Raw genomic sequence first — 21,825 nt, 5'->3', positions numbered from 1 at the left:
ATTGCAAATTATGGCTCAAGTTGTAACTTGCTAAGATAAGTAGAAAGAGCCAGGTATAACCCCTAGTCAAATGTTACAAGCTACAACTCTCGGTGAGAAAACCGAAAGGCAGATTCTCACTTACAATGAATCTATATACACTTAATTGATCAAAATCATTAGGCAATCCTGCTTATGACAAAACTAGTCACTTCTGAGACAGGGTCATCGGCTGTAATAACACCTTGATTTTTCTCTTCAGAGAAACTTTCTAATTTGCTGAGCATTTCCAGCATTCTTTTGACTTCAAATTTCTAGTAGTTGTATCTTTTTCCCCTTTTCAAAAGCCCTCATTCATCCCTCTTATCTACACAAACCCTCCCCCTTCACACTTGTACAATCTTAATCATCATCTCATAGAAAGATTTGATTTATTCTCGCTACCCTTCCCCATACTGGCTGCATCTTAGACATGAGACCATAAGACACAAGAGCAGAATTAGGCCATTTGGCCCAGCGAGTCTACACTGCCATTCAATCATGGCTGATTTATTATCCCTCAACCTACTGCCTTCTCCTTATAACCTTTTGACGCCCTAATCAAGAACCAATCAACTTCCACTAAATATACCCACTGACTCTTTAAAAATGTATTCAGTTACGGATGTGGGCGTCACCAGCTAAGACTCATTTACTGCCCATCCGTAGTTGCCCTTGAGGAGGAGATGAACCACAGCTGTCCCCGATGTGTAGGTACACCCACAGTGATGTTAGGGAGGGAATTCCGTAATTTTGACCCAGCAACAATGAAGGAACAGTGATAGGTTTCCAAGTTAGGATGGTGAGTGACTTGGAGGGGGATTTCCAAGTGATGGTGTTCCCAGGTGTCTGCTGTTCTTGTCCTTCTAGATGGTTGTGGTCTTGGGTCTGGAAGGTGCTGCCTTAGGAACTTTGCTGCGTTGTTGCAGTGCATCTTGTAGATAGTACACACTGTTGCAACTGTTTGTTAATGGTGGAGGGACTGGATGCTTGAGGAAGGGGTACCAATCAAGTGGGCTGCATTGTATTGGATGGTGTCAAGCTTCCTGAGTGTTGATGGAGCTGCACTCATCCAGACGAGTGTCAAGTATTCTGTTACATTTCATTTGCCTTCCTAACCACCAACTCAACCTCCAAGTTCACCTTTAGGGAATCCTGCACAAGGACCCCAAACCCTCTTACATTGCAGATTTCTAAATTTGCTTTCTGCTTAGAAAATTCCTGTCACCGAAGTGCACGACCATACACTTCCCTACCCCATACTCCATCTGTCACTTCTTGGTCCATTCTTTTAATCTGTTTAAGTCATTCTGCAGACTCCCTGCTTCCTCAACACCACCTGCCGCCCCCCCCCCCCCCCGCCATCTATCATATTATCTGCAAACGGCCACAAAACCATCAATTTCATCATCCAAATCACCGACATATAGCATGAAGAGAAGCAGTACCAACACTGACCCCTGCGGAACACCACTAGTCACTGGCAGCTAACACGTTTGTTTACTCATTTCTTAGTCTGGTGAAAGGTCCTGTGCCTGAAATGTTAACTGATTCACCCTCTGTAGATGCTGCCTATTCCCATTAGTTAGTTTTTCTATCAAATTGTAGGTACATATGGCCTTTTACTTTAAAATTATATTTGATCAATTCTACTGCGAAAAAACTAACTAGCACTCCAATATATGAAAAAAAGGAAAAAGCTTCCATGAGGAATGGTTGCAGTCTTCCACCACAATAAAATAATTTGCTTGAGGAAAAACAGCTTAATGTTGATGAAGATACATAACCTGAAGTTTTTTTTTTAATTTGTAGATTTCTGAAAAATTGGAAACTGTTTGGATAACATTTACAATTACATTTCTTGGCTCCTTTTTCACAACCATAGTTGACTTCACTACAGCAGGATTCAAGATGCACACTGTTGGAACAAAACACATCAACTTTCAGTGGTTTACTGCAATCACCAATGACTCAGTGCTAAGCCAGTTACCTGAGTGACTGGAGGATGGCATTCATAAAACAGGTGTTCCCAAGATTCCGAAGTCCCGTAGCACATATGGCAGAGGTTCCTCCCTGTTAACAGTTGGGTGATCTGTTAGTAGGCAATCCAAACAGCTAATGATGCATGAATATTTGCAGCAAAATAATAGACTGGTAAAACCCTAAGCAAGGTTTCACAATAACATGGAATCACCTGCATAAAAAGCTTCAAAAGGTAACTCGTTCCAGTCAATAACAAATGGTTTGCTTTTACTGGCAATCTAGACTATTTAAAATCAAAAGGGAGTCTCTCATCCCTGCCACATTACTTAGTGCATAAATCAAATTCTGGCAAATAAACCAAATAAAATTTAAACACTCTCTGCTCCCTTATGGACACATCACATCCGCTCGGGCACTAGTGCAGGACAAATTCCAGGTGTTATTTTGCCATTACCAATAAACCCCACAAGGAAAAAAAAAATCACTCAAGGATTTTCAGAGCACTTTCAAAATTTTTCAGTTACTCATTTCAACATAAATTACATTGTAGCAGATTTTTGAAATATAGATAAAACGCTAATACTTCAGAAAAACTTCAATGTCAGGATTATATCCTCAAACAGAGTGAATTACCTCTGAACAATAATGTGAAAACAGACAAGCAAATTTGTACATGCTAAATATATACCGGTAGTCTTTTTCCAAATATGCCTTAGAGTTCAGTAAAAAGGCAAATGCATATCCAATCATTTGTACTGAGCAAACACAATGTCAAATTTTTTAGCACAAGAACAAATATTGTCAAGTGTTCTAATTAACAGTGCAAAGTAATTATGCTCTGTACTTACATTAAGTTTCAAATACTTGTTGTTCATGGACGAACTTTCCATCAGCTTTCTTTTGCAGTGTCTGTCTGCGGAAAAAGCTGAACTGTGGAGAAGACATTAAAAACTGCATTACTTTCACCAGACAATACAATAATTGTGTTTAATATCACAGCTGGGTTAAAATAGTTCATTCTTCAAAACAGAAATGTCACACTGCACAAATAGACAAATTTGCACAGACATACTGCTAGAAACCGGATGTGATTGGGTACAAAATGACTGTTCTTGTATTGGAATCTCATTTATAAAGAAAATGACTTCTCAATTTCCCTACCTCCATTCTCAGCAATATACAAGAAATTTAACACTAAAAAACTTTGGGAGGGGGTGGTAAATGTCAAGCATGTGCAATCTTGGTGAGTAAAGCAAATAATTAGTCACATCATGGTATCAGGAATAAACTGCTTTGTCAATTGGCAAGCAGCTTTGGCTCAATTGTCAATGACCACCAAAAGTTAATAATTGGACAAAAGCAGTCAATTTGTTCAAAACAAGTTCCTCATCCAGACCACTGGTGCACTTCTTATTGAGAACATAATGGGGAAAAGGGTGTTCAGAATGCTGGAAGACAAAAGACACGGCTTAAACACAAAATATTTTTATTTTAATGGGTTGAGATTGAACAAACTAGCAGTTAACCCCCAGAGAATATGCTGGTGAAACCATAGCTAGTGAAACAGTCAGGCTTCAATTCTGCTAATTATAAATTACAATTTCAAGCAATGGTTCCAAGCTACATGGTGTACTGGCAGTGCAAACTAATCTTCTACTGGGTTTTTTATTTACAGGAACTGTTCAACTTTCTGATTTCCAGCATTCTCTGATTTTGTTTCAATAAGGTGAGACAGGTAATGGAGAAAATATGATTAAATGAAAGAGTTAAACATGACACTAACAATATATGGAATGTATTCGATAAGTGCAAGAGTTGTTACCGCTCCATGAATTCAAGGCGGTGGAAACTACCCCTTAAAACGGCACTGCCATGGTGCAGTCAGGTAGAGAATTGCAGGATTTGAAGTCAAATACCATGAAAGAATATACTTCCAAGACAGAATTAGCATGTAACTTCATTAAAATTCAAAAGATTGTAGCATTTGTTCACTATTCACTAGCACTTTCAGGTGTTGGATGCCCTGAGCTGTCAAGTACAATTGTTACAATGCATTCTCATGGACAATACAACAGATTCAGGTAAATTAATAATGTTCTACCATATTACAAGGCATAATTCAGAATAGGAGTAATTTGTCCTAGAGTATCCTGGCTCTGATCTGTTTTTGCAGACAGCAAAATGAAGCAGGTCCAGTTCAGTTTCTAGTCAATGGTGACTTTGGTAATGCTCAATTTCAACTACAGCCATGCTAGTCCTGATGACCACTGCTTTTTACAAAAATTCAACAAGTAATTATTGGCCCTGAAAATGACATATTACAACTATGAAGACATTAAGGGATACTGCTATGACTGTCTATTCAATCTCATTAGCTTTCCAATAGTGCAGTATAGTTGTACAAACATTAATTCAGCCTTCATTAATTCTATTTCTGAAAATGCATCAGTGACAGTAGATATACGAGAGTTACTGCTGTAATTGTCCTACTAGAATAGCATTCAATTTAATATTCAATTTTATTATCCAATATTCAATTTAGTACTTTATTCTAAATTTGAGTTATCCATTAAGTTGACTAAATTTGATGAAAATGCCAACCTCCCAATTTCCTCAGGTTTGCTTAGGGCTAGTTTTATTCATAGTATTGAGAAGAAAAAAATCTAGACACTAGAAACCTAAAATAAAAACCGTAAATGCTAGAAATACCAGAAATACCCAGGTTAGGCTGCAACTGCAAGAAGAGAAACAGGGTGACCATTTCAGGTCAAATACCCTTTGTCACACAGTATATATCACAATAGAATGAAATCTATGTACTGTATGTAGCAGTTGTACAAACCATTGGTTAAACCATACTTAAGAGTATTGTGTACAGTTCTGGTCACCACACTATAGGAAGGCTGTGGTACTAATAGAGTACAAAAGAGATTCCCAGACTGCTGCCTGGAATAGAGGGCTGAGTTATGATCGCATACGCTGGGTTTCTTCAAGGCAGCATAAGACTCTGAGAGTGACCTTAGAGATTTACAAAATTGAGGGGCATAGACAGGGATGAGTAAGAGAATCTTTTTTCCAGGAAGGGGAATTCAGAACTAGACAGCACATTTAAAGGTGAGATGGGAAATGGCAAGTTTTAGAGGGTGGTGAATATTTGGAATGAGTCGCCAGTGCAAGCAGATATTATACTTACAAGGCACTCTAATAAACTGCTAAAGGGATATAGGCCTAATACAGCCAAATGGTATTAGAGTAGATAGGTATCATGGTAAGGGTCCATTTCTGTGCTATAGATTTCTACAATTCTGTATCTCACCGGATGCTATTCATAACAGATTGTGCATTCATTGCTTTTTCCATTACAAATGATTGTCATTCATTGTTATGTCTCCTGGAGGCAGTAGGTGGCACCCACACTTGAGATTGTAGGTTCAATAGGAAGCTATTTTAGACATTACCATTGAAGTGATGCATTACTGAAGGCAATGCAGCCAATAACTCATGCCGAATTAAACTGAGGATCCATCCACAATGGTTGATGAGCAGAAATGGTTTAACGAAGGGTATGAAATTTTCTTGGCATTCTTCTTGCTCTTTCTTACTGGGCCAATTCTCATAAAAGCTGAGACACAAATCAAGCCCACAAGCTTCCTGCCACATTCAAATATACATAATAATTACCTACTAAAACAAATTGAACATATTTATCAAACCATTTTCTCTATGGTGATTATCTTTAATACTAATCTTAGACAGCAGGGAAAACCATATGGACAAAACTGAATGCCGTGGAAAGATAGGCAACACTGATATAATTACAATATCCCCAAAAGTAGTAAGCATAAAGACAGACAACGAGAATCCCCTTTCAAAGCAGTAGGTGCATGAATAATTGCAAACCCATTAAGAGTTGGGCACAGTCTGCATGTATTCAGTAAGTCAAAGTGGAACCACGTAAGGATATTCAGTGGGAAAGGGAAAACAGGAAACTCCAAGCTTAACATCTGTCATGGGGAAAATGTTTGTAGCTATTACTGAAGACATCATTACAAGGTTTATTTTTTAAAAATTCAAGGTAATGGCAGAGTCCTAGAGAAAGGGAATTTATATTTGGCCACTTTATCTGCAGGTGGAAAATGCCACTGATAGATGTAATGGTGTACCATATGGATCAACTGGGTCCTCAGCTTCTTATTTGTATAAGGACTCAGATGAAGAGCAGTACCATACAAGAACAGACCCTTAGGCCCACAATGTTGTGCTGAATTCATTAAGCTAATGATGCTTCATTAAACTACTCCCTTCTGTCTGAACATAGTGCATTTCCCTCTGTTCTCTGCATACTCATGTGTTTAAAGCTTCTTAAATGCCTCTATCATATCTGCCTCTACCACAAACTGCAGCAACACAATCCAGTCACCAACTATTCTGTGTTAAATAAAAATGCCCAACACATCCTATGAACTTTCCCCTCGCACCTCAAATACATACGCTGTAGCATTAGAAATTTCAACCCTGGGGATAAAGATACCAGCTGTCTAATCTATGTCTTGCATTATTTTTATACACTTTTATCAGGCCACCCCTTACCCTCCATTGCTCAATTGTAAACAACCAGAACTTGCCACCATTCCTTGCAACATTTGCCTTCTAATCTAGGCAGTTTTCTGCCTTGCCAACCTTACTATAATGGGGAACCAAAACTGAATGCAACACTATAGAGGGAGCCCAACCAGAGTTTTATAAAGTCACAACAATTTCCCAACTCAAACGTCTTGAGAAATAAAGGCAACACACGTGTACACCTTATCGGCCTATCAACTTGTGCAGCCACTTTCAGCAAGTCATAGATTTGGAATCCAAGATCCCTCTGTACATCAATGGTGTTAAGCACCCTGCCATTCACTGTGTACTTTCCCTTTACATTTGATGTTCCAAAGTGCAATACCTTATACTTGCATGGACTAAATTAAATCTGACATTCCACGATCTATATCCAACTGTGTACCCTTTGGCAATCATCTACACTATCCACAATGTTACCAATCTTAGTGTCATCTGCACACTTACTAATCCACCCATTCACACTTTCACCCAGGTCATTAACATACATTGCAAACAACAAATCCTTGTGGAACACCTCTACTGACCTCCAGCTTCTATGGACAAGGCGATTCTCAATCAAAATAGCCGAATCACTATGTATCCCAGGCAGTTTAATCTTAGAAGGACCTTAATTGAATGCCTAGTAAAATCCATGTAGACAACACATTGCTCTACCTTTAATTACCACTGTCACCTCCTCTAAAAACTCATATAGTAAGACATGAAATGACCTGCACAAAATTATGCTGACCGTTTGTAGTTACGCCATACTTTTCAAAATTCTATCTTCAAGAATTCTCCCCAAAAGCCTCCTCCAATAACTTTCACTAACGTGAAAGTTGCGGGTCTACAATTGTCCCTATTTCACTAATTGAAGAAACAACATTAGCTATGTTAGATCTGGAGATAATGTTATCTAGAAGATTCTTCTGAAGTCAAGAGTGCAGTACAAATCTTATGATTACAGCTATTTTATTAGATGTTGATCATGGTACAGGCTCAACCTGTTCCAGAAAGCAAAGTAGTAAAGAACTGTAAGTGGCTGTACCTGGGTGAAACTATTAACTGGCTGTAACAAAGGAACAAGAGCACACTGTTTCCTTCTATATTTCAAACTGGTTTAGGCCAGTTTAGATAAGAAAGGAGTTTAGCAGCTACTGACTGAATTACACTTCAGCTATGCAGACAAATAAACTACAGAAGTATAGAACCAAATATACTTCAAGTTAATAAAAGCTCACAGACAAAACACAGGTGATAACACAAACATAAGCAAGAATAATGAAAGCTGAAACTACTATTAAATAAACAATCTGGATCCTAATCTAAGTACTCTCTGGGACTTTGCCTGAGACTAAAAAACAACAAAGATCTTGGTCACGACCCTAGAGTTGTTTTTTTTAAGAGGCAGATGTAGACAGATCCTTGATACCAAAGAGGCAAAACGTTTGAAGCTGAGGTTACAATGAGATCAGCCAGAATGCTGTTAAGTTGTAGATCAGGCATTAGTTGTATAGTGGTCTATTCCTAAATCTGTGTACAGGCTCAGGCTCAGAAAAAGTTTTGGAACCTTTTCTTTGAAAGATGGGGAATAAGTTTGTGTCAGACTTAATGTCAGGTGGTTTTGATACCTTTATATGACAATAATTTAGACAGCGTTTGAGTAGTCAAATGCAAACTGCCAGAAGTGGATGGGATGAAAGGGAACACTGACAAAAGATATTCAGATTTCAAAGGGAGATGACAAGCACTAGGTCAAAAAGCATGCAAACAAAAGAGTGGCAAGATGTAACAAAACTCTTGTGACTTTGAATGAGTTTTATTTTAATAGATAGGTTTAGGGTGGGTTATCTAATTGGTATAGATGCTCATTTTAGATAGTTAAAGAAAGTGTCAGATATAAGAAAATATTGATCAAAACCAACTTTGAGCAATATGTGATGTATTTTTTTGGAAAGAAGGATCAAAGGAAAATGAAACAGGTTTGACAGAAGAGGTGTAGTGTGCAGAAAGCAAGTGCAGACTTGGAAAAAAAATGATAAAACGAAGAGATTGGGAGTAGAATGATTGTGAGGCTGTAAAGGTAAACACGGAGAAACAGCTGTGTAGACCGCCATCTGAGACAAGATCCTACATTCAGAATTTCATACAAAACTGGTCACTGTAAGCAGAAATAGTATAAAGGCAAACTATCGTGGAGAACAGGAATTTACTACTGCCTTTTAAAGTTCCGGAATCAATTTGGAACGCAGTGCCTTTGGAGAATGTAGTACGGTAAAACCTAATTCAGCAACTACAACATAGTTTGGTTTAAGGCGGTAGAGGGGGCAAGGTGCTTTGAAAGAAAATCAGGTAATATTCAATTTAAAATAAAGTTCTAGACTCATGGGCAAACTGCTAACAGAATTAACCACCAACACCCTACACATAATGAACTTGTTGGGAGACCACCTGACCAGAATGTTAAGTCATACTACCACTGTCAGACTTCATTTATGCTGTTATAAGGTTCCAAGCCAGGTAGTCCTCTGGCAGTGTAACAGATTACATTTTTAATGTGCTTTTAATCCATGAATGCTACTGACTTACTGAGTATTTCCAGCAATTTTTATTTTATTGCAGATGGTGAAGTAGATGCAGAGACGGAAAATAGACAGGACAGCTGTAATTTTTAAAGGCATTTTCAAGAAATGAATTTCTGATATGCAGAGACACGCAAAATGAAGTGTTTTTGCAAAGGCAATGGCTGATTGAAACTTCAGACTGAGAGGTTTCTATATCAACTGTATATTTGGGAAAATTATCGATTTGTGGTAGAAATGAAGGCAGGAGTTGAATTGCAGTATTGCTACAAGATGTTAGTTTTTGATGAGCAGCTTTTTGATCAGGAACAAAACGTAATATTAGTATTAAGCGAACATTGCCGTATTTGCTAATGTTTGTCTAATGAGACTGCACGGCACTAAAGCATGACCATCTTAAAGTAACAAAATCATCAGGTCACATCAATGTTTCCACCTCTGGTGACCAAAGATGCATGCACAAGAGGTCTTAAATTGGAGATGTCCTTGATTGCCTACAAGGAACACCCAATCACCATAAGCACCTTAAAATTTAGTGTACTGTGTTGAGTAATACAGGATATGTTCTATATACTGCATACAAATCTATTCATAGTAGTTAAAACTTTATTTGCCTCCAAGTTACCTTGATCAATTCAGCAACTCTGCATACATCACGCACCAGAATATACCTCAAGAGTTTCTGCTCAAGCATAACAATGACAAAAGAAACTCAAAGGCAGGAAATAACAGTAAAAAAAACATAGCAACCAATCAATGAAGATTTTAGCACTTCATGGAAAAGGAAAGAAAGGATTTAGCAGGATGAGTGTGGTGGAAAATTTCTTCATACACTGCAGTTACATAAACAAAGGACTTAATTAAAAAGCAAAATGGCAATAGCATATCTGAAATTCATTGCATTTGTTTTTTGGGAAGAAAGGTTAGAATAAGGAAAAATATGCAAGCAGAACTAAGGGGACATAGCTAATTTAAATTTACATAAGCTTATGATTTTCATGGCACTTATTCAATAAACTTGATTGAAATGCGATTCAATAAACTTGAACTCTGGGGCTTTGAATGAAGTGCTATAAAATCCTCCATCTGATCAAAGACTAAAATGGGAATTTTGAGAACCTATACACCCCAAGTCCCAAAGGGCAATTCTCTAGAAAGCAATAGATTAAAAAACAATGACATTTTGTATAAGGTTTTATTCAAAACATGGAAAGAATTAATTATTCTGCAATGTGAAAAATGTTCAATTCTTATTTTAAGTGCATTTTCAATAAAAAAAATTGGGATCACACAAATGATCAAGCAGCATTTGTAGAAAGAGAAACAGTTAACAGATGTACAAAACCAAAAAATCCTTCCAGTTAAGATCAAAGACCAGGATATTGAGAGGGAAGGGATAGTATTGAACTGAATCTTAAAAAGCAGACAGGGAAGTGGTTGGGTCATCAGTGAAGGAAAAAAAGATTGGTTACTTCACTCCTGATGAAGGGTTTCGGCCCGAAACGTCGTCACTACCTCCTCCCATAGATGCTGTCTGGCCTGTTGAGTTCTGCCAGCATTTTGTGTTTTTATTGATTATAACTTACAGTTTCAAACAAATTATTGGAAGAGCTAAGGACTGATGGAAATTACAATCCTGAATTGGGGGAAATGCAGACTTGCAGACAAGTTGACATCCAATAAGTGGGAGTCATTCAAAAGGACCAGAATATGCACATTCCATTGAAGGGCATGGGCAAGTCCAAGGAACTTGGATGTTAATGGAAACAGAAAACAAGTTCACAGGTGCAGAGATTGTAGTATGCACTAAAAAAGAATAAGTCAAAGAGAAAGCATGCAATATCACAAGAATGCAGGAAAATGCCAGCTCATCCCTCAAGGTTGCCCTTTCTTTCAACATGACCTCGACTGATCTATAGCAAACTAAAATGCTGGAGGAACTCAGGTTAGGCAGTAGCTATGAGAATGGAGGGGGATCTCAGCCCGAAACAGCGACTCTTTATCCATTCTTGGATAATATTGCTTGAACTGCTGAGTTCCTCCAGTTTTTTTGTGTTGCTTTGGATTTCCAGCATCTACAGAATTTCTCGTGTTTATGATTGGCTGATCTATGCTGATTTCAACTCTTCTCCTGTGCCAGTATCCCTATCCCTCAAATCCATTTCATTGAAACTTTCAAAACCCTGTGTAATGGCAACAAAACCTCAATCTCCAAATCTTTTACAATGTAATTTTCGTCAACTACTTGTGGGATATTCCTGCTAACATTTTGTGATTCATGCAATAGAACACCTAGAACACCTCTGAACGCTCATTTAACATCTGTGGGAACAGATCAAGGAAAATTCGGAAGTATTTTATGTACATTAAGGGAAAGATAGGTCAACAGCAAATGTGGGACTCAATAATGACCAAAGGAGTAACATGGATTCAGAGACTGTAGATGAGGTCTTAAATGAATTCTCACCTGCATTCACTGAGGACATAATTGATGAATTCAGGGATCTAGGATCTAGGATAATGGTGAGATAGCTGCACAGGTAGAAGGTCAACTGAGGAAGATCTGTACCAGCAAGGCGGCTGGACCGGATGGAGTTTCCCCACGATTACTGAGGGCCTGTGCGACTGAGCTGGGAGAACCACTACAGCGCATCTTCAACATGAGCCTGGAGCAGAGAAGAGTACCCAGACAGTGGAAAACATCCTGTATTGTCCCGGTACCGAAGAAACCACAACCAAAGGAGTTGAATGACTTCAGACCTGTTGCCTTGACGTCGCACGTGATGAAGACCATGGAGCGGCTGATAATACAGAATCTGAGGCCACAAACCAGGCACGCCCAGGATCCTCTTCAGTTTGCGTATAAGGAGAAGGTGGGAGTGGAGGATGCTATCACGTATTTGCTGCACAAATCACTCTCTCACCTAGAGGGGGTCAGTTGTGCTGTGAGGATTACATTCCTTGACTTCTCTAGTGCCTTTAACACCATCCAGCCCAAGATCTTAAGGCACAAACTAACAGAGATGGGAGTAGACTCTCACATGGTGGATTGGATAGTGGACTACTTGACAGATAGACCTCAGTATGTGCGGTTGGGAGACTGTAGGTCTGACACGGTGGTCAGCAGCACAGGGGCGCCGCAGGGAACCGTACTCTCTCCGGTCCTGTTCACCCTGTACACATCAGACTTCCAATATAACTCAGAGTCCTGCCATGTGCAGAAGTTCGCTGATGACACGGCCATAGTGGGGTGTGTCAGGAATGGACAGGAGGAGGAGTATAGGAAACTGATACAGGACTTTGTGATATGGTGCAACTCAAACTACCTGCGTCTCAATATCACCAAGACCAAGGAGATGGTGGTGGACTTTAGGAGATCTAGGCCTCATATGGAGCCAGTGATCATTAATGGAGAATGTGTGGAGCAGGTTAAGACCTACAAGTATCTGGGAGTACAGTTAGACGAGAAGCTAGACTGGACTGCCAACACAGATGCCTTGTGCACGAAGGCACAGAGTCGACTGTACTTCCTAAGAAGGTTGGCGTCATTCAATGTCTGTAGTGAGATGCTGAAGATGTTCTATAGGTCAGTTGTGGAGAGCGCCCTCTTCTTTGTGGTGGCGTGTTGGGGAGGAAGCATTAAGAAGAGGGACGCCTCACGTCTTAATAAGCTGGTAAGGAAGGCGGGCTCTGTCGTGGGCAAAGTACTGGAGAGTTTAACATCGGTAGCTGAGCGAAGGGCGCTGAGTAGGCTACGGTCAATTATGGATAACTCTGAACATCCTCTACATAGCACCATCCAGAGACAGAGAAGCAGTTTCAGCGACAAGTTACTATCGATGCAATGCTCCTCAGACAGGATGAAGAGGTCAATACTCCCCAATGCCATTAGGCTTTACAATTCTACCGCCAGGACTTAAGAACTTTTTAAAGCTATTATTAATGCTTTTTGAGATGGTGATTTAGATGCATATCATATTTTTTACTGAGTTAAGTATTGTATGTAATTAGTTTTGCTACAACAAGTGTATGGGACATTGGAAAAAAGTTGAATTTCCCCATGGGGATGAATAAAGTATCTATCTATCTATCTAATGGTGTAATCCCAGAACAAGATGGATCATCTTCCAGGGCCTGATGTACTGCAGGATGCTACTGGATGCAAGTGATGAAACTAGGGCCTTGACAATGTTTTAAAATCTTTACTGACCACTGGCAAAGAATCAGAATTGGGTTCGATATACACATATATAAATAAGTGCAAAAAAAAAAGAACAAAAATGAGTTCAGGGACCATTCAGAAATCTGATGACAGAAAGGGAAGAAACTGGACCTAAAACACGTCTCTCTCTTCAGGCTCTTGCACTTCCTCTCTGATGGTAAAAATGAGAAGGGGGCAAGTTCTGGGGGGGGGGGGGGGCCTTTATTGATGGATACTGTCCTTTTGCGTGTCAAGTGACTGACGGTGAACAAACGTGCTACAGTTATTCAAGGACAGCAGGGGAAAGAAATAAATGATTATTTAAAGTGGCAGGCATAGAAACAGAAAACGCTGGGAAAGTCAGGCCAGAACAGAGGGATTAATTTCTGATCTGAAACCCTTTGCAAATTCTAACATAGTGCCTTACACTTGAAACTTTACCTGTTTAACTTGTCACAGATGCTGCCTGAGTGTTTCCAACATTTTCTGGTTTTATTTTAAACTTGCAGCTCCTGCAGTCTTTTTTTAAAAATTTCAGTCTATAGTGGGGAAGTTACAGAAGAAAGTATTAAGAGGCAATTTCTAGGATAATCTTTAGTACCAGGCAAAGTCCTGGAAGATTGGCAAGCAGCTAATGTTGTTCCTTTGTGCAAGAAGGGAAATAGGGATAATCAAAGTTAAAGACCGATGAGTCTTACATTGGTGGTAGGGAAGCTACCGTAGATTCCGGATTATAAGCCGCTACTTTTTTCCCACATTTTGAACAGCTTTGAACTCTGTGGCCTATAATCCAGAGCGGCTAATACATGGTTTTTTTTTTCATGCCGCCTCGTAAACATTTTGCCTCGTAACAGTAGACCAATAAAATTGATGAGTAGTTCACAGAGGTCCAATGAAATTGTACGATAAATCAAGCGCACTTTCACAATTAAATTATTGTAAATCAGTCATTTGTACTCACCCTCATCAACATGGAAAATACTCGAAGCAAGACCCGAGCGCGTCAGACCCGATTAGACCCGATCGCAATGCGCAAGCGTCAGACCCGATTAGACCCGAGCGCATTGCGCAAGCGTCAGACCCGATTAGACCCGATCGCAATGCGCAAGCGTCAGACCCGATTAGACCCGATCGCATTGCGCAAGCGTCAGACCCGATTAGACCCGATCGCATTGCGCAAGCGTGTCAGACCCGATTAGACCCGATCGCAATGCGCAAGCGTCAGACCCGATTAGACCCGAGCGCATTGCGCAAGCGTCAGACCCGATTAGACCCGATCGCAATGCGCAAGCGTCAGACCCGATTAGACCCGATCGCATTGCGCAAGCGTCAGACCCGATTAGACCCGATCGCATTGCGCAAGCGTGTCAGACCCGATTAGACCCGATCGCAATGCGCAAGCGTCAGACCCGATTAGACCCGATCGCATTGCGCAAGCGTCAGACCCGATTAGACCCGATCGAAAACGCTGCTTTTAAGTTAAAGTCGATCAATAACTTTTCCTGGTAGGCTGCAATATATATATTTTTACCAGTCGCTAGGAGATATTGGAATGTTGTTCGTGCTGTTCAGTAAAAAAGTATATGCAACGTAATTTGTGTTACCGATACGTATGTATATTTAAAAGTAGCGGTGCGGCCTAAAATCCGGTGCGGCCTTTACAATTAAAAAATTGATTTTATTTCTAAAATTAGAGCCTGCGGCTAATAATCAGGTGCGCTCTGTAGTCCGGAATCTACGGTATTGAAGATAATTCTTAGGGATAGGATTTACAAGTATGTGAAGAAGCATGGCATTGTGGGCCCAAAGGCCTCTTCCTGTGCTATATTCTTCTATGTCCTATGATTAACTATTCTCAAAAAAGGTAGGACTAAATCAAAAATCTTTAGCATAGATTTATTAGTGAGAGATCCTGTCAAATCAATTTGATTTAACTCTTCGAAGGGGTGACGCAATGTATTGATGAGTGCAGCTGAAATACTTTGTGGACGTTGACAAATTCTCCCATGGGAGATTAGTCCATGGCCCGTGGGATCAAGGACAAGTTAAGAAATTGGATCAAAAAGTGGTTTTGTAGTAAGTCGCAGAGGCTGATACAGGATTGTTTTAGTGATTGATGTTGGAACCCACACTATTGATTAATAGTGTTAATGTAGCAGGCATAATTAATTACACAAAAATTCATGCTGCTGAGCAGCCTTGGACAGCAGGATAATATTAATATAGTGGCAAACTGGACTGAGAAATGGCACAGATTCCAAGGAGATTAGGATGACAGCATAAGTGATTATGCTATATCTGATACTTGCTTTTATTAATAAGGAATGTTATGGTACAAAATATAAGACTGTTTAGGACACAACTGGAGTGTTGTGTGCAGTTTCTGTTACTTCACAATGTTAAGTGGGATTAAACATTTCAGCTTAGAGAGACTGAATAAGATGGGGTTGCATTCCATGAAGTGAATATAGTTAAGGGGCAAGCCTAATTGAGGTAATTATGTGGGGTGTAAATAGTAACTTCCCCCCCCCCCATAGTAAAGATATCCAAAACCAAAGAGCTTAGTTTCTTTTGCTCACTTTCCCAGTTGATGCAAATCTCATTGGAACCTTAGATAATACTCTTTACTATCTACCACACCACCAACCTTTGGCATCATCCACAAACTTACCAATCATACTCGTTCAAATTGCTAATACAGATGGACAAAGAACATGGGATGCAGCACTGATCATTGCAGTACACTACTGGTCACAGATCCCAAAGAACTATCCACAAACTCTGACTCTATCACCAAACCCATGTTGTATTCAGATTGCTAGCTCACCCTGGATCTCAGATGATCCAAACCTCCCAGACCAGCCTAACATGCATATCATTCTTTCCTTTAGTTCTTTCTTGTACTCCCTGGCTTCTCTTCATTTTACAGCTTGGTCCATACTCAACATCCAAAAGATTTTGTTTTTGCTACTTGTATTAAAATCAGATCAAAAAATAATTTCTTGACTACATGAAAATAATGAATTTACCAATAAGTGACTTTCCAGTTTAATCTTGCAATTTTAAAAAAGGTTTTAGGAATATTGTATTTAAACAGTGTTAATCTAACCAGAATTGTTATGCTAACCATAATTCAGGCCAATTTCCTTCTACTTTCATTATGGGTTCTGATATATTACATGCAAAACGATTTTGGTAAAAATTGACTTGTATTATTCCCCTTTCATTTACTAATACGAAACATAACCCATATTTTATACATGAATAGCCTTTAAGTGAAGTCTAATGTGAGGAACTGACAGGAAATATATCCTGACAGTAAACACTTCATAGGGCAATTGTTGATTAGATTGATATAGGGGGGAGTGAATGAACACGAGTCAGGCCAAAAGTCTTTTCTTGATTATTTCAAATTGACTGCTAAAACAAAAGATTTTCAAACTTGAAAGTAAATTTGTTATCAAAGTATATATGTCACTATATACAACCCTAAGATTCTTTTTCTTGCAGGCATACATAGTAAACCCAAGAAATACAACAGAATCAATGAAGGACCACACCCAACAGGACAGACAAACAACCTACGTGCAAGACGAACAGCAAATGCAATAGCAAAAGAACAATATATGTCGAGAACACAAGAGAGTCCTTGAAAGTGAATCCATTGGTTGTGGAAACAGTTCAGTGATGGGGTGAGTGAAGTTATCCTCACTAGTTCAAGAGTTTGATGGTTGATGGGTAATAAATGTTCTTGAACCTGGTGCTGTGGGCCCCAAGGCAGCAGCAAGAAGGAAGCATGGTTTGGGTGGTGGGAGTCCTTGATGGGGCCTTCTTGCAACAGTGCCCCATAATGCGATGTGCTCAATGGTAGGGAGAGCTTCACCTGTGATGAACTGGCTGCATTCACTTTTGTACGATTTTCTGTTCAAGGGCATTGGTGGTTTCTTATCAGGCTGTGATGCAACTAGTCAATATACTCTCCACCACACATCTATAGAAGTTCATCAAAGTTTTAGATGTCATGCTGAATCTTTGAAAACTTCTAAGGAAATAGAGGTACTACAGATCGACCTTCACTAATCCGACTACCTGTTTTCCTGCATTTATTAATAACATTTGCGTAAGGTGCAGCTGCCCAGCACCCACCTGTCTCATCCGCCAGCAGCGGTGCTGGGTCGGTCCGCCTTCTCGCCCGCCTGTCCGCAGTCACGCACTGCCCTTTGGCATTGCCCCGCCGGCGATCCGTTCTCTTCTGCCTATGACCTCAGATCAGACGTGGCGACCCGCTGAATTTAAGCATATTACTAAGCAGAGGAAAAGAAACTAATGAGGATTCCCTCAGCAACTGCAAGTGGAGAGGGAAGAGCCCAGCGCCGAATCCCCAGCCGCCTGGCGGTCGCGTGAAATGTGGTGTATAGAAGACCTCCTTTCTCGGTCTTCTGCTTCTGCTCACCCAGATGTGCTGCCACCATCATCAACAGTTTTTGAAGAAACTGTTGTGCCAGTTTCAGCACCAGTTCCTGATGTTTCACTCATTTTTCAAGATGAAGATGTTGATGATCCTGACAACCCCATACTTGCAAACATGTAACTTTGCCTGAGGGTATATTAAACGTCTCACTTTAGAAGCAGAAGTGCTCAACTGTTCTGTATAAGTTAATTCCTGTACATTTACCAGTACCCTTTATTTTATCTGTGCCTGTACAGTATATTACTTTATTAAAATTTCACTTGCTACTCGTTTAATATTTCTGTTTCTTTATCTAACGTACTGATTTACATGTTATTTTAAAGGTATGATGAGGCAGTTAGTTATTGCTTAATGTGATCCTTCTGTAATTCGGCATTTTCACTAATCCTCAGGTCCCAGTGGTGCCAGATTATAGAAGGTTGACCTGTACCATGCTTTCTTCGTAATTACATTTGCGTGCTGGGTCCAGGAGGAGGCTATCCAAGGTGTTGTTCCTCCAGCCTAAGTGTGGCCTCATCATGACAGTGGAGGAGGTCATGGATGAGCATATCGGAATGGGAATGCAAAGTAGAATTAAAATGGAGAAAATGGATATCCCACTTTTACTGGTGGACAGAGAGTAGGTGCTCGGTAAAATAGTCTTCCAATCTACATCGGGTCTCACCAATATACAGGAGGCCACACCAGGAGCACCAGATACAGCACATGACCCCAACAGGCTCACAGATGAAGTGTCACCTCACCTGGAAGGACCATTTGGGTAGTGAGGGAGGTGTAGAGGTAAGTGTAGCAATGGTTCCACTTGCAAAGATAAGTGCCAGGAGGGAGATCAGTGGGGAGGGATGAATAGAGAAGGAAGTCACGTAGGAAGCGATCCCTGCGGAAAGCAGTAAAGTGATGGTGGGGGGGAGGGATGAGTGGAATAATGTGCTTGGTGGTGGGATCCTTGGTGGTGGAAGTTTTTGAGAATTTTGTGCTGTACATGAGACTAGTGGGGTGGTCGGTGAGGACAAGAGGAACTCTATCCCTGGTAGGGTAGAGGGAAGATGGGGTAAGAGTAGACCTGCTTGACATGGAAGAGATGCGGTTGAGGGCAGCGTTGATGGTGGAAGAAGGGAAGCCCCTCTCTTTGAAAGAGGAGGACATCTCCTTTGTTCTGGGATGAAAAGCCTAATCCTGAGAGTAGATGCGGTGAGGACAGAAGAATTAAGAGATGGTGGTAGTGTTTTTACAAGTAACAGGGAGAGAAGAGGCATAGTCCAGATAGCAGTGAGAGTCTGTAGGTTTGTAATAAACATTGGTGGACAATTCATCTCTAGAGATAGAGAAATGGAGTTTAATGCTGAGAAGTGTGAGGTTCTACATTTTGGCAGGAATAATCCAAATAGAACATACAGGGTAAATGGTAGGGCATTGAGGAATGCAGTGGAACAGAGAGATCTAGGAATAACAGTGCATAGTTCCCTGAAGGTGGAGTCTCATGTTGATAGGGTGGTGAAGAAGGCTTTTGGAACGCTGGCCTTTATAAATCAGAGCATTGAGTACAGAAGTTGGGATGTAATGTTAAAATTGTACAAGGCATTGGTAAGGCCAAATTTGGAATATTGTGTACAGTTCTGGTCACCGAATTATAGGAAAGATATCAATAAATTAGAGAGAGTGCAGAGACGATTTACTAGGATGTTACCAGGGTTTCAGCACTTAAGTTACAGAGAAAGGTTGAACAAGTTAGGTCTCTATTCATTGGAGCGTAGAAGGTTGAGGGGGGATTTGATCGAGGTATTTAAAATGTTGAGAGGGATAGATAGAGTTGACGTGAATAGGCTGTTTCCATTGAGAGTAGGGGAGATTCAAACGAGAGGACATGATTTGAGAGTTAGGGGGCAAAAGTTTAAGGGAAACACGAGGGGGTATTTCTTTACTCAGAGAGTGATAGCTGTGTGGAATGAGCTTCCTGTAGAAGTAGTAGAGGCCAGATCAGTTGTGTCATTTAAGGTAAAATTGGATAGGTATATGGATAGGAAAGGAGTGGAGGGTTATGGGCTGAGTGCGGGTAGGTGGGACTAGGTGAGATTAAGAGTTCGGCACGGACTAGGAGGGCCGGAATGGCCTGTTTCCGTGCTGTGATTGTTATATGGTTATATGGTTATAAAGGGGAGGGAGGTGTCAGAAATAGACCAGGTAAATTTGCGGGCAACTTCCACCTTGTATTTCTTTCTCCCCTCCGCCCACCTTTTAATCCACTCCTTAGCATTTTTCTCCACTCCTGCCTAAGGGTTTCAGTCTGAAACATCAACTACTCTTTTCCTTGATGCTGCCTGGCCTGCTGAGTTCCTCCAGCATTTTGTGTGAATAATCAGGGATACTTCCAGAGTCCCTGACGACTATGTGTGCAGGAAGTGTGTCCAACTGCAGCTTCTGGCAGACCGCATTGAGCGTCTGGAGCTGCGATTGGATTCATACTGGAACATCCACGACATGAATAGCACGTTCAGTGAGTTGGCCACACCGCAGGTAAAGGCTACACAGGCAGAAAGGGAAGGTGTGGCCACTAGACAGCGTAGCAGTAGGTAGGAAGTGCAGGATTCCCCTGAGGTCATCTCCCTCCTAAACAGATATACTGTTTTGGATACTGTTGGGGGAGATGTCTCATCAGGGAAAGGCAGCAGCAGCCGAGTTCATTGCACCATGGGTGGCTCTGCGGCACAGGAGGGAAGGAAAAGGAGTGGGAGAGCTATAGTGATAGGGGATTCGATTGTAAGGGGAATAGATAGGTGTTTCTGCGGCCGCAAACAAGACTCCAGAATGGTATGTTGCCTTCCCTGGTGCAAGGGTGAAGGATGTCTCTGAGCGGCTGCAGGACATTCTGGAATGGGAGGGTGAACAGCCAGTGGTCGTGGTGCACATAGGTACCAACCATATAGGTAAAAAACGGGATGAGGTCCTACAAGGTGAATTTAGGGAGTTAGGAGATAAACTAAAAAGTAGGACCACAAAGGTAATAATCTCTGGATTACTACCAGTGCCACGTGCTAGTCAGAGTAGAAATAGGAGGATATTTCAGATGAATAAGTGGCTTGAAAAATGGTGCAAGGGGGAGGGATTCAAATTTCTGGGGCATTGGAACCAGTTTTGGGGGAGGTGGGACCAGTATAAACAGGACAGTCTGCACCTGGGCTGGACTGGAACCAATGTCCTAGGGGGAGCGTTTGCTACTGCTGTTCAGAAGGCTTTAAACTAATGTGGCAGGGGGATGGGAACAAGTGCAGAGAGACAGAGGGGTGTAAAATGAGGGTAGAAGCAAAAAGTAGTAAGGTGAAAAGTAAAAGTGGCAGGCAGGCAAATCCAGGGCAAAAAGCAAAAAGAGCCACTTTTCAACATAATTGTATAAGGGCTAAGGGTGTTGTAAAAACAAGCCTGAAGGCTTTGTGTGTCAATGCAAGGAGCATTCGTAACAAGGTGGATGAATTGAATGTGCAGATAGTTATTAATGAATATGATAAAGTTGGGATCACAGAGACATGGCTCCAGGGTGACCAAGGATGGGAGCTCAACATCCAGGGATATTCAATATTCAGGATGGATAGACAGGAAAGAAAAGGAGGTGGGGTAGCATTGCTGGTTAGAGAGGAGATTAACGCAATAGAAAGGAAGGACATTATTGATTCCACATCCTCCAGGCTATGGGTAGAGCTGCTTAACACTAAGGGGCAGAAAACGCTGGTGGGAGTTGTGTACAGGCCAGCTAACAGTAGTAGTGAGGTTGGGGATGGCATTAAACTGGAAATTAGAAATGCGTGCAATAAAGGAACAGTAGTTATAATGGGTGACTTCAATCTACTTATAGATTGGGTGAACCAAATTGGTAAGGGTGCTGAGGAAGAGGATTTCTTGGAATGTATGCGGGATGGTTTTCTGAACCAACATGTCGAGGAACCAACTAGAGAGCAGGCCATTCTAGATTG

At 40.8% G+C, this 21,825-nt stretch overlaps 1 protein-coding gene across 4 annotated transcripts in view; it reads right to left on the bottom strand.

The window, feature by feature from the left end:
* The window catches only part of usp3 (ubiquitin specific peptidase 3), a 115,228-nt gene that overhangs the window by 25,713 nt on the left and 67,690 nt on the right, over positions 1 to 21,825 (bottom strand). For all 4 annotated transcript variants that reach the window (XM_073024853.1, XM_073024852.1, XM_073024855.1 and 1 more), the window contains 2 exons: positions 2,850 to 2,931; positions 2,009 to 2,091 (listed from right to left, as the gene is read on the bottom strand). In XM_073024853.1, coding sequence (XP_072880954.1) covers positions 2,009 to 2,091; positions 2,850 to 2,931 — 165 coding nt within the window. The remainder of the gene's footprint in view (positions 1 to 2,008; positions 2,092 to 2,849; positions 2,932 to 21,825) is intronic.

This window comes from Hemitrygon akajei, chromosome 21, assembly GCF_048418815.1.
Source record: "Hemitrygon akajei chromosome 21, sHemAka1.3, whole genome shotgun sequence".
Classification (NCBI taxonomy): Eukaryota; Metazoa; Chordata; class Chondrichthyes; order Myliobatiformes; family Dasyatidae; genus Hemitrygon; species Hemitrygon akajei.
Note: the sequence above shows the minus strand (reverse complement) of the source record. Positions and strands in the feature narration are given on the sequence as shown.